The sequence below is a fragment of the Hylaeus volcanicus genome, chromosome 1, assembly GCF_026283585.1.
Source record: "Hylaeus volcanicus isolate JK05 chromosome 1, UHH_iyHylVolc1.0_haploid, whole genome shotgun sequence".
Taxonomy (NCBI): domain Eukaryota; kingdom Metazoa; phylum Arthropoda; class Insecta; order Hymenoptera; family Colletidae; genus Hylaeus; species Hylaeus volcanicus.
In genome coordinates, this window is record NC_071976.1 from 4016766 (window position 1) to 4029733 (window position 12968).

The following is a 12968-nucleotide window of genomic DNA, read 5'->3' on the forward strand; positions in this document are numbered from 1 at the left end:
AGAAATTTGTTTGGAAATTAGAGTGCTATAAAAATATACTTTTTATGTTGCATATTTATGTTTAAAAACATATGCAATATATTATTGTTTATCGTGCCGAAGTTATAATCTCATGGGTATTCTAATGCTCTGGTTAAATACAATCACGTCCTACTTGACTCACCAAATAATTTTAAACAACGCAGCAAAATGATGCAGCCACATTGTAATCAAAGATTCGGTACCCACAAACATAGTTCCACCTACGGAGATCGCCAAGTTCTCGTAAAGCATGATCGGGTAGAAGTATTTCTGTTGGTCGACAAAGTACTCTGTTGCTACGGGAAACCAATAAGGACGACTTTCGTTCAACGGTGATACAATATCCAGAATGTCAAAAAAAACAAACACTGTAACGTGGTGGCTACAGTTACTTCAAGTTCTACAGTTCAAGTTCTACAGTTACATCAAGTTTAGCTCTTACTTGCGAAAATCGTTGAATAACGTTTCCCCAAGTAAGCGTACTCTTTAAGAATCTTCAGTCCTCGTCGTTCATCGATCCCCAATCGTGCTTCACTTCTTCCATAAATTCTTTGATCTGCGTTAAAAATCATACTTACACGTCATTAGCCGTACACAATCGTTACGATACGTTTTTTAACTCACTGTTTCGGCTTGTCGCCAAAAGACGATGTACTTGTATATGGCGCACAGTAACATACACATGGGCGATATGTTTTTTAAAATCTCTATCGTTGTAAGCTGCCTGGTGAGCAGAGGTATTAACTAAAACCAATGCTGTATAATTATCTTGGTTCTTGACAGTCATAAAATTATTATATGCTGTTGTAACTAGTAGTAAAAACATTTATTAAGAATTATAATAGTTTCTGTTTACGAAATTGATATGAAACCTGTAGTTATACCATCTGTCTTTGCGAGTAAAAAATTGAGAAGAATGATAAAAACAGGGCAAATTTAATTTCACAGTTGTACCTGAGCCATCATATAAATCGCTAACAGCATGATGCTCATAATATTGAGGAACCATCTTATATTTGCACTCTGGTGGGGCCAAAGTCCGATAGGGGATAAAAGCGATATAGGGAAGCTATAGTACTGTGATATCAAACGATCCATGTTGTAGGAGTGACTAAAACGCGACTGACCACAATGTCTTTACATGGAAAAAAAGTCTCTCTTTAGATTTTATATTTTCCATATCTTCAAAGAAAATGTTATCTTTTATCAGACTACACGAATGATTGACATGTGCTATAATTTTGAAATTCTGCAAATTAAAACCGCGTCGAGGGTGCACTATAATCATTATCGATTGCTACGACCCCTTTATAAGTTTCTAAATAGCAGCAATTTCTAAATTATACATTGCTCGGTAAAAGATAATTTATATTATTCTCGTTTCTCTGTGCCCTCGTCGAACTGTTATTTTCCGAGGACTTTGTTTCATTCGCATTTCAGAGGGAGAACAGTGTCAGTTTTGGGGAGAAATGTCACTGGAAGTGTGTGGTGGTTTCAGTTTATTTATTCCATAAAATGTGTATACGATAGCGTACTCAATCCAAGCATCGATGTTGCAGCCTATCCTACGCATTATATATTAAAATATACGAGTAAATGAACGACGCAAAACTCGTTTAGAATATTTCATTAGAGTCGTTATATTTCATCATCAACAGCAGTAAATTTATGGATATAGAAAAACCAGTGAAAAACGTAGATCAATCGTTTCGAGAGCAAATATGATGTTGTTGATAAATCTGATGTAATTATGTAGTAAACGGTTTAATGAACAAGGTAATTTATGAACGTAACGACTGTATAAATAAAAAAAAGGCCACTGTTTTTTTGGCTACCAGGTACATATATAAAACACCTGTAAACTGGTATTCGATAGATTCATTCGAGCAGAGACCAGCAATGGAGCAGAACAAAAAGATACTTCACTCGATAAGAGGCGATGAGGAGGAAGACCAGGTAGTGTACAAGGCGTAATTGAAATGATGCATTCAGTTAGCGCTGTAAAAATACGTGACAAGAACGTGACAAGTAGAAAAGAGGAATTTTCCTTTCGAAATTTCCATTTTGTAGGAGTTTTTCGACTAATAAAAATACTAGGTTTATTTCGAAATGGTTTAAAAAGAGTGTTCGTAGTTAAAGATGATAATGAATATACAGTGAATATAGTTTGTTTTTTTTTTATTTTTTATAAAACTATAAATTAGAAACAAATTCACAAATTGAAAAGCTAACATTTTAAAAGTAAGCAATATTTTCACTCATATGAGAGTTTATCGCTCAGCAATGATTTAAAATATTCGTGTAGATATTAATTTTAGCTAACTCGTTTAATAGTTTAACGTGGATACCTTGTTACAGATACTACTAGAACCATTTAGTACCATTTACAAAGTACTTAGGAAAGAATGCTTTGTGTTGCCATATGCTTTCAATCATTGGTTAAACGTACCAAAGGACAAACTCGTCGCTATCATCGAAATAGGAGACATATTTTATCATTTCTGGCTGGTGTAAGTTTACCCGAATCTTTGTTTTACACCATATCAATTACTTCAATTTTTCCAGAACCGAAGATATTCAAGACAGTGCAGATTTTAGAGAAGGATTCCCAACATCCCATAAAATTTTTGGGACAGCTGGTGCGATGAACTCTTCTGCTTATGGTTTATGTATCGCCTTTGAAAAAGTCCTAGCATTGAATCATCCAAAGGTGAGTTATGTTACGAAGATTCTACTTCTTCTTCGTTTCAATACTCTCGCTGTTACGATTAGGGCTCGCAAGTATTCACGGACGGTTTGTTGAAAACGAGCAGAGGACAAGGGATGGGACTGTACTGGAAACACAATAATATTTGTCCATCCAAAAGTGCTTATAAAAAGGCTGTACTTGGAAGTCAGTATTAATTAGCCTGTAATGTTTGAATACAAAGTGTCTTCGAAAATGACTTCTAAAGCCTCTTTTTGGAGCATTGGTAGTATTTACAATAAACATTGTATGCATTGCAGAATCAGCTCAAGTATTGCAGTGCGTAATCGACTTAATGCAGTTGTTTTCTGATTGCAAAAAAGACTTCACCTACTTAACACAAACTTTTGGATATTATTTCCAAATTCGCAAGGACTATTTCGATTTTCTCGAAAAGGTATGTGAAGGATTTTATTGATAAAGGCAATGGATGTTACTATTAAAATAACGCCTTTGGTGTTCGTCACACACGCAGTTTGACTATCACGATAGTCTTTATGCTTCGCTCTTTCATTTAAAATTAAACTCTAGCATTCGTCCAGGCATATCTTCACACAACACGCACTCTTGTCATTTGTTCCCAATCTGCCACCTACCAATTAGTCAGCTTAGTCTAAACATTCGTTCGATTCCATGCGTTATTCGACATTTGGCCCCGAATGTCACCAAAATCATGCTCTACACTATAGTAATTTTCATAGGATAATAAAACTTTCGCCAGTGATCTGTTCGAAGGAGAGTTCAGTTTCCCTATCATACATGCTATACAGAGCCATCCAGAAGATACACGAGTGATAGGTATCCTTTATTTCAGTATAAATAGTTTATATAATAATTGAATCCACTATGCTGTCCTGTGAAGACAGATTTAATACTTTTTTAAATATATATTACTATTTTTTCCTTATGGTACATGATTCATGCAGAAATGTTGAGAAAACGTGTAAAGGATATTGACTTGAAACGTGACTGCGTCGAACTATTAAATCAGTTTGGATCCTTCTCTCATACTAAAAGTGTACTGGAAGACTTGGATAAAGAATTAAGGGACGAAATAAAACGTTTAGGAGGAAATCCACTATTAGAGAAATTTTTGGATAGTCTACTGGACTGGAAGACGAAAAATGTACCATAATTTTGTTTCGTCGCTAAATGATAGAATTTGTTGTTTATTAATATATATACGTTTAGTGAAACTCGTAAAACTGATTTCATGAAACATCGAGGAACTCAATACATAAATCATATTTAAATTTGTGGATCGGCATAGGTTTATGACTGTCGTTTAAGAATGACTCGTTACATCTTATTATCATTACGTATATATATATATATTATAATAATAAATAAAGGTTTTACAACATTCTCCTTCAACGGTCTATAATCTACTGCTACGTCTATTTATTTTTTTTTTTCGTACATCGCGGCACATGTGTAGTACCTACTCTGTCGGTAATGTATAATCCTACATTCCCCCTTTTACTACATACCCGGTGCTTTTATTCTTCAACGTTAGCATAGAGATACACTTTACATGTTCATCATACGTTAGGGTACATAAAAATGTACCCGTAAAGATTTCATTGAAGTTCTTGAAGATAATGATGCTTTGAGGATTTTACCATTTGAGATGAATACGTCTGGAGACAGTTTGTAGATAGCGCCAGTCTCCTAAAATAGTGACATCATTTACCGACGCATAATTTAAAGATATTTTCTTCAATTAAACGCAAAAATATTTGACATGTTTTTACCCGTTATTTATCATTCGAATAAAATTTTCCTGGTTTTTGTCATTGTACATATAAATAAAATGTCGCTTTGACAAACTGAAACACTTACAGGAAAACGATATTTCGTTCCATTTTTGGAGATTTTTCATTATTGTTGTATAGAAAATCAGTAGCTTTTAATCTTTCTGTGAAAAAATAATGTAACTAAATAAGATACGTATTATCGATAATATAAAGTATCAAACCAATATCTTAAGTGTTCTTCATTTTTCACAATTCTCAAAATGATTCAATTTTTTGTAGCAGACTAGAATACCCGTTTACACTATATAGTGTAAGTTATGACTTTTGTTTAATTTCGAGTGCTATTTGAAATGCCTAGCTGGGAACAGTTTCCAAGATAATAAATATTACAATTCTGTTGAATTGAGCGAAATGAGCCGGAGGTAGGCAGCTATAATTTCACGCGAATGAATATCTAGAAACTCTAGATGAATAGTTCTTGTTCGGAAATAGTTGGTGACCACGGTGTTGAATCGTGTGTAGCTTGACGTGGAAACGTGGAATGACTCGTTCTGTTAGGAAGGAAACTCCTTGACACTGCAAAGTTGCCCGAGCGTAGATGCCTCACACGCCCCACCTCGCGAACGATGATTCCATGGTAACCGGGGTGGGTTCGCAGACCACAACAGACGACCAGACGACGTTCGTTCGTCCGTTTGAAGAGATCGTGAACCGACCGGAGACCGTGTCTATCGTTACCGACGCAATTCTTATCTTTTTTTTTCGCACGCTAGTGAATTGTGGTAATTAAGTTCAGTTCGACGAAACGTGCTTCGCGGGTTCGTTATATCGACGGAGTTCATTATGCATGCAAACCAAAGACGATCGCAAAGGAAACAATAGAACAATATCTATTTTCTCGCCGTTGGAAAAGAGAAACTTATCGTAGAGTGTTCGGGTCGTATTCGCGGCCCAGATCATCAGCAGAGGTTAGTGCGCGCCTAAAATTTGAACCAATTCGAATGGACGAAATTCATCTTTCGTCGTTCAACGATCAAATTTCTTTATGAAAATTCAAATATGCTTTGAGATAAATAAATGTATTGTTACGTTTGTATTTCGCGAACGTTTGTTCGATGGGAAATTTATTCTGGAAGATTAATTCCACTGAAAAATGGAACATTATGTATTTTAGTATTTTATGTGTACTTTAGTATTTTATTGGACTTGCTAAACATTTTTTCTCAAGTTTTCGTCAATTATTTTAAGATATTTCAAATAACTACATTGTTGAGTCGTTAAAATTGTTCGGTATGCGTCATCGCGGGAACGGTTACTATTCACGCATCAGAAATGAGCGAAATTCTTTATCTAGATAGAAATTTCAAATAACGAATTAAAGATAAATAATTTTTTATTTGTTATACTTGAATTATAAAACGAAATCATATTTTACATTGAAAGAATCGAAATTAATCTCTACTGGTGTTCAATCGAATAAACATCACGACTGAATAACTGCGTAATATTTTTATCCGTTATTTATCATTCGAATAAAATTTTGCTGGTTTTTGTTACACACGCGGGAAAGTAAAACTGTACTTTTTAGGTAATCTGCGTTAATTCTAAATTTTTGAAATTTAGGATATGTTAAGTCACGTAATTAGAATCATCTTTTAAGTAATACAGTACTGAAGTACTTTTTTTTTAAACTTAAGTATACAGTACTGAATGGGTACTTTGATAAGCAAGAAACTTGTAAGGGTTTTAATAAGAGGAAACGTTAAACGAACCGACAAAACGGACGCGCTACATATCATTTGTACACATTGAGTCTTCCAAAGAGGAAAGTGTGTAACTCCGGGAAATTCGAGTTTCGCAAAACTGACTGAGCTCGGTTAATTGCATCACTTAGTCATGGCTGAACGGATGCGTGTAACTTAATTCGTTGCATGTGTGTGCCAGGGACCGTGGAAATGATGAACACCAACGGAAAATAATTGAATAATACCGCGGCGAGTATGTATATTTAGAAATAACGGCCGAAGCCTTTTCCAAGGTATCGTGAGTAAATCGATTATCGGTACAGTGTGAACATTTCTACGGTGCATGATTTTCATCCACGCGGTCGGTCGCACATCTAAAGGAAACAAAAAAAGGGGGACAGCAACACGCGGTGTAAACAATTTTTTCGACTGAACGTGAATTATGGTTTCTGCTTGTTCCACGGAGCATGGTTTGCAAATATGCAGGGCGAATTTAATATGAAACTTAAGATTGGTATAATTGTATTTTTCTATACATTTTTTAAACTTGTTTGTTGTACAATCGTGTAAGGATACATATAAGATGAATTTGTTCAATTATGTTGTGAAGTGTTGTTTTGAAACCTAACCTCAAATTCTCACCTAGAAAAGAAATATTGATTAAAAAATAAATTCTTACCTTTGCTTCGTTAACTCATCAATAAAAATTACACTTGGAATTGTATAATTGAATCATTTTATGTTGGAACGAATGAATACTAAATTGAATAACTGCTAGATTGAATAAACATTGAGTATAAAGCATTGTACAGCTTCTATTCTATTCTATTATTTGAATAAAATTCTGTCCATTTTTACAGTAAATTAATGAAGCATTAGCTTTGGGATTCTCAAAACTTTTTAACCATTAATGTTTTTAATTTAACTACCTCTAATTTAAAACTACTTATTATTAATTTCATAGGTGTATTTCCCAGATTGAATGAAAAATGAAATTTTGGATGAAATAATAATATCACAGATTTTTAATTTGTAATTTTTCCTTAAATAAAATTTTGTATGTGCAATTTTTCTTTAGTATTATTTTTATAGTTGCTGAAATTGACAGCAACAGAATGGTTATTCGTATCTTTTATGTTTTTAGAACGATTCATTCATTCCATTATTCTCAGGATTGGATGCTTAAAAATAAGTAATTGGTTTATCACCCAATAGTAAAATTAAAATATTTTTATAATAATAATTCATACTGCTGCTTGGTTACAGACTATTAGTCGATAATGTCACCTGAACTATTTCAGTCACCTTTAGGTATTTCAACTCTGAGGTATTATGGTTCTCTTTAGTAGTAAGTAAAGATTCAATTCTATAATACAAATAGACAAATCTTACATTTTGAGAAACATCATTACCAACGATATGAACAACTTATATCATCCTAGGGGCAGATTCTAGTACATCATACAAAAGAGAACTAGAGATACATCTATATCAAATATCGAATACCATGATAATAAATAATATAGATAAAGAAACTCTTTTTAAACTTAAGCAAACTTAAACAAACTCACTTGAATAAAAGGGTATAGCTGAATAAGGAGATGAAAAGTATTTTTAGACTGATTTTGATTTGCAATGGTATATTCAGTAGGTTATCAAAAGAGACTAATCTGTCCCAAGTTTCAAGTCCCTATCTCAACTAGTAGAGTAGTACACAGGACAAAATGAAAATCACGTTTTTGACCAATTCTCTCGTCCTATATCATGCAAAATTTTGAAAAAAAATAAAACATTTCAGTTACAGAGATACATGTGCCAGATTTTTTTCTGATTTTTTAATTGAAAATCCCAGTTGCCAAGAATAAAAAAAAAACGTAAAAACAAATGGAACTACGTGTATATTGTTATTGTCCACAATTTTTTTCAAAACTTTGGGAGCGGTGCGTCGTAGTTGGAAAAATTAGAAAACAATGTTCGTAGCTCTTTAGTCGCATTAGAGTAATTTACATATGAAAATTTTGTGTGCTTATAAAATATATAATTTTCAATGTTTTAACATTTATCAAAACAGTATACAGAAAACGTTAAGGGGGGAAACCCTCATTAGAAGACCAAATATTAAATGATCTCCGTGAATTATTTTCTTTTGCAGAGCTGTTGGATAACTATTTGTTAAACTGTTTTAATGAAACTGTTCAACTATTGGGTATTTTTTTAATACAGATTTGCGCACTTAAAACTGTTTAATGAATTACACAATAGTCCTAATTAGAATTGTTTAAAAACTTATCCAATAGTTCTAATTGGTAGATATTAGTTTAACCGATCAGGAACTATGGAACTATTGGAAATGAAGACGGAACATTTAATTATTTCTGAACTTTTCACAAAATGAGCTGCTAGCTTTACACAGCCGGCAACAATTGACTGAACGCTCGCTACTTAAAAATAATTACGGACTGTGGAAAAACGCGAGCAAAGAATTAACTTCAGGCTTTGATACGTCTAGTTCCGTCACTGCAAGTAGGTAATGTTATTAACGAGTAGCCATGCAATGAATGAGACTGTTGTTGTCAGCGTGCGCTCACCGTCTGTTTCTAATTACCAGCAAAACCGCGACGGTCCGGTTTTTTACGAGTCTTGCTCGCCATGTCTATGGATCCATATTCTACTCGTATCCGTTCGCGGGTTAGGAATTATTTAACGATCCGATTCTCGTTACAGCGTCCAATTTACTTTTTTTGCATATGCATTTAACCACTAGTTAGTTAGAATTAATTCGAAGCCAACATTGCTAACATTCAATTTTAGTGTAGGATAGCCGCGATAACGTTAGATATGTAACGGTACACTCATAGCAATTAGGGTATTATAATTCAAGTAAGTACTTAGTTTGCGATGGCTCGCGCGACAGGTTGTTCGTGTAACGTGAGAATTAATTCCTACCACGCCTGAAGCTTGGATATGTCTCCGGCCTTGAGCGAGCTACCTGTTTAAAACAAGATACAAGTATACAACGGCAATAATTTTAGAGAACCTCCGAGAAAATCGAACGATACAAGAAATAATCACAATTTTTTTTTATTAATATACTAATAATATTTTCTCATTCTCTGTATTCGTTACTCAAATTTTGTCACGGAAGATTGGTTATTACTCAATTGGGAAGATTGAATGAACCCAATTGGTTATTATTCAATACTCATTCTCGTACTACAACAACGATAATTACTTTGAAGTAGATATAAAATACAGGAATAAGATGTGACCACGTACTTTACATAGTAGGTTGTGTAAGTACCTCGCATTTACATAAAACCGTTTTCCTCTTTCCTCGATAATACATATTTTATTCAAGTAGCTCTTCCCGTGCAATTCTTTCTTCTATATGGAAAAGTTATATCTTGTTCCCTTTAAAATTATTTAGGTCAATCGATGCTATAAATTGTCCCTGAAGATGATCCAATTTCAAAATTGATACTTCTAACGACAGATACCATTATTTACTACTAATTACTTCGGTTACTTAGTCTTTTGTTTTGTTACCAAAATAAAAATTCTAAAATATAGCTTTCTATATTTGTCATTTCATAAATGGGCTAATGTATTTTTATTTTCCCCTTGTATTATTCTTTATTGTGCGTTGAAATAAACGAACTTAATTAAATAACTATCTAAATTATACGCATTTCTCCGATTCACACGGTTTGTCGTACTAAATATCATCATTTCAATTTGTGCAATATTCACAGAGGACTCGATCTTTCATTAAAATCGGGAAATAGATGCATCGATTTTTATTTAACCAGTAACATTTTATTTCTCGTTCTCGTTTGTTGATCTAAATAAAAATTTGGTTTGTCTCTACTTGACGAGAGAATGTCGAGTGTGTCGGCGCGGATCGATATCCGAAAAGGAGAGCTACGTCAACCGTGGACGCAGGGTCCTCTGAAAAGTCGTATTTAACAGGGTAGCGTACGACCTTTATAGACAGAGCATAATCCGTCTCCTAACTTTGCCCGTGTGACCACGTGCGCGTTGCTCAGCCATAACTGTATGCGTACACGTGTACGTGAAGCTCAACACGTTGCCGTGGGGCAGGTGGTGGGTATATTCTCAGACAAGATACTCAGTTTAACAAGGAGGTCCGTGCCAGTTGCACAGCTGTCGGTATGACAGCTGCATCTTTAGAAGTAAAAAGAAAAACGTTGAGGAAATCGAGGGGTGGAGACAGAAGGGGTCTTGTTCCAAATGTAAGATGGTTTCGCGAGGTTACCAACTGGTCGTGTTTCGCTCTTGTAATGAATTAACGGAGACGAATAATTTACGATACTTTTCATACGCCACTTTAAGGGGGAACAACACGGTGGCAAGCTCAAAAAAAGTCCTTTTTTACGATTATTTTTTTTTTGTATTGCTTATTAAATTAATACAAGATTGTAACGACGATACCTACGTAAATGTAGTAATCGTTAAGCGTAGCCGTTTTTTTCGTTTTAAATTATTTGTTCACAAAATGACGCATGTTAAAGTAAAGATTGCAATTTTTTCACAAATTTTGTTTCATTCTAGGGGTCAGAAAAATAGTACTTTTTAAGATCATTTCATCTGTAAGATAGTAGTAGCAGAACTTTATTGTTCTTATCTTAAATTTAAATCCAAATAAATTCCACAATTTCACACTGTAAAATATATCGAAAAATTTATGAATTTCGTGTTTCTGTGTTTATTCTTTAAATAATTAAAAATTGTGTCATTTTTTTATAGCAATAAGATCAATTTATATTTTTATTATTCACTAACGTTTCGATTAAAATTGCTCTGTTTAAACTCAACGAATACCATTTATAAATAAAATAACATATCAGAAACGATAGAAGACAAATTTAACAATGATTAAAAATACATTCGACATAAACATTTATATGTACACACGCACGCACACGTTTGCGCACGAATATAACAAAATTGTTACACGAAGAGGCAGAACAATACAATATGCTCAGCGATGCAACGAGGAATGAAGAATAAATTATCGGTGATAATAAAAGCAACAAAAAAAATACACATATCGGAAGAACGCATCGATGTATCGAAAACAATTCCTTACTTCTGTCAGTTACTGTTCGAGTTTAATCGCTCGTGAATGATTCAGTTTTGAACTCGTTCGCTCGCGACTGATTCCGTTCTGAATTCGTTCGCTCGAAATAGTCTAAAGCTGATATGATTTTATTTACGTTATGTTAAAATTCGATTTCAATTAAATAGGTCAAATGTCGTGCGCGTTTACGATGCACATACATTTCTTAAAAATGACGTTTGCGTGTATCACGAAACGTGGGTGTCGGTGATGTCCTTCGTCGTATCGCGATAGTAAAAAACAGCCAACTAATTATAGATATGACGAATCCTCAGCCTATGGAGACTTTATATACCTGTTTCTCTGTTTTAACTTGCATTTTTAAATTAATCGACACATTATTCGATAATTCCTACCAAAATAGCTTTAGTTTGCTACAGCAAAGTAACATTCGACGCGCGGAAACAGAATTCAGTCTTGACGTTGCTCAGATTCTAACTACGTGCTCTAGATAGTACCTACGATAGCCCGACTAATTAGTTCACCATCATTGAATAATGTTCAAATAAAAATTAATAACCTATTCAGTATACGTATTACCGCGTTAATTGGAACTTTTCATTTCTCGACCCAGAATTAATCGAGAATTAATTTTCATATTAGTTCCGCAAAAAATTATATAAAAATTATTTTAAATAATTCTAATTACGTAATTGAAAGTAGAAATTGTTACTCGGACATTTGACTAGCCTCCGTATATAATCGTATCACTTTGAAAATTATACAAGTTTTGTTAATTAATATCTATCGTACTGCGTCAATCACTGGTAGATTACCTCTGTTCATTTATTATTTACAGTGTGAGATCACGTAAGTAACTTCTATTCTTACGTACAATCGCAGTCTGCTATTCAATGTTCAAGTGAAAATAATAAGAAAAAATGTGCAAATTAATTCCGTATATGTCAACATCGGAGTAGAAACTTTTGAGCCGTTCTAAAGATTCTACCGGAAGCCGTGAATTTCCCACAGCACCGTTTTACGCAATCGATTTTCCCGAGATCTGGTTAAGCAGAAGTCAGATATAGCAAAGAATGCGTTAACTACTAAGTGAAGAATATACCGTTACGGATGTACATACGTACGTGTAAATGAAATTTAAGGACTGGAAAATTATTGTAAAGAATTCTGTCTACGTAGAATGCGTCATCTTTGTGGCAGCATCTAAATAAAAGAAAGTGGAGCATTTTAGAAAATGTCCTGATTACAGAAATTCTAACGATATAATCAAAGAGAGGTCTCAGAGACGGACAGAATTTTATTCGAAGAATAGAGAATGAATGAAATCAACGATGCATTCGTAATATTCATTCGATGGAATGGTTAAACTTTTATTAGAAGAATGTTTTATTTAATTAAAACGGCTGTAAAGCGTTGATACTTTGGACTGTCTTTCGACTTAAGGACTTTAAACGAAACAAAAATTCATCTAACCACTGATGAAATCTTTTAATTTAAAACCTCGACAATTTTTGAAAGATGGTACTAAGAAGGAAGAGGTTATAGAAACGAGATCCGTAATACGTTTACGATTAAATTAAACATAAGTTTTAAATTCT

The 12968-nt window shown here is 33.7% G+C and overlaps 2 protein-coding genes across 3 annotated transcripts in view; both read left to right on the forward strand.

Moving 5' to 3' along the window:
* The first annotated feature begins 1825 nt into the window (after positions 1–1825).
* On the forward strand, positions 1826–4130 carry LOC128878070 (terpene synthase-like). The gene is made up of 7 exons (XM_054125921.1): positions 1826–1977; positions 2380–2531; positions 2587–2731; positions 2794–2914; positions 3028–3164; positions 3469–3565; positions 3694–4130. The coding sequence occupies exons 1-7, from the start codon at positions 1921–1923 to the stop codon at positions 3900–3902; spliced, it is 918 nt and encodes a 305-aa protein (XP_053981896.1). The 5' UTR covers positions 1826–1920; the 3' UTR covers positions 3903–4130.
* A 1049-nt stretch (positions 4131–5179) lies between these two features.
* Positions 5180–12968, forward strand: part of LOC128878083 (tumor necrosis factor alpha-induced protein 8-like protein) — a 19882-nt gene continuing 12093 nt past the window's right edge. Inside the window, exon 1 of one of the 2 annotated variants that reach the window (XM_054125949.1) lies at positions 5180–5492. The gene's annotated coding sequence lies outside the window, so the exon portion shown is untranslated. The remainder of the gene's footprint in view (positions 5493–12968) is intronic. The other variant, XM_054125958.1, reaches the window with a different exon arrangement.

What these genes read in the sequence shown, in the direction of transcription:
- LOC128878070 (XM_054125921.1), top strand. Translation starts at nt 1,921, where the DNA reads ATGGAGCAGAACAAAAAGATACTTCACTCGATAAGAGGCGATGAGGAG. An exon ending in GCGATGAGGAGGAAGACCAG is followed by an intron (nt 1,978 to 2,379) that starts GTAGTGTACAAG and finishes ACCTTGTTACAG; the next exon opens with ATACTACTAGAACCATTTAG. An exon ending in ATTTCGATTTTCTCGAAAAG is followed by an intron (nt 3,165 to 3,468) that starts GTATGTGAAGGA and finishes TAATTTTCATAG; the next exon opens with GATAATAAAACTTTCGCCAG.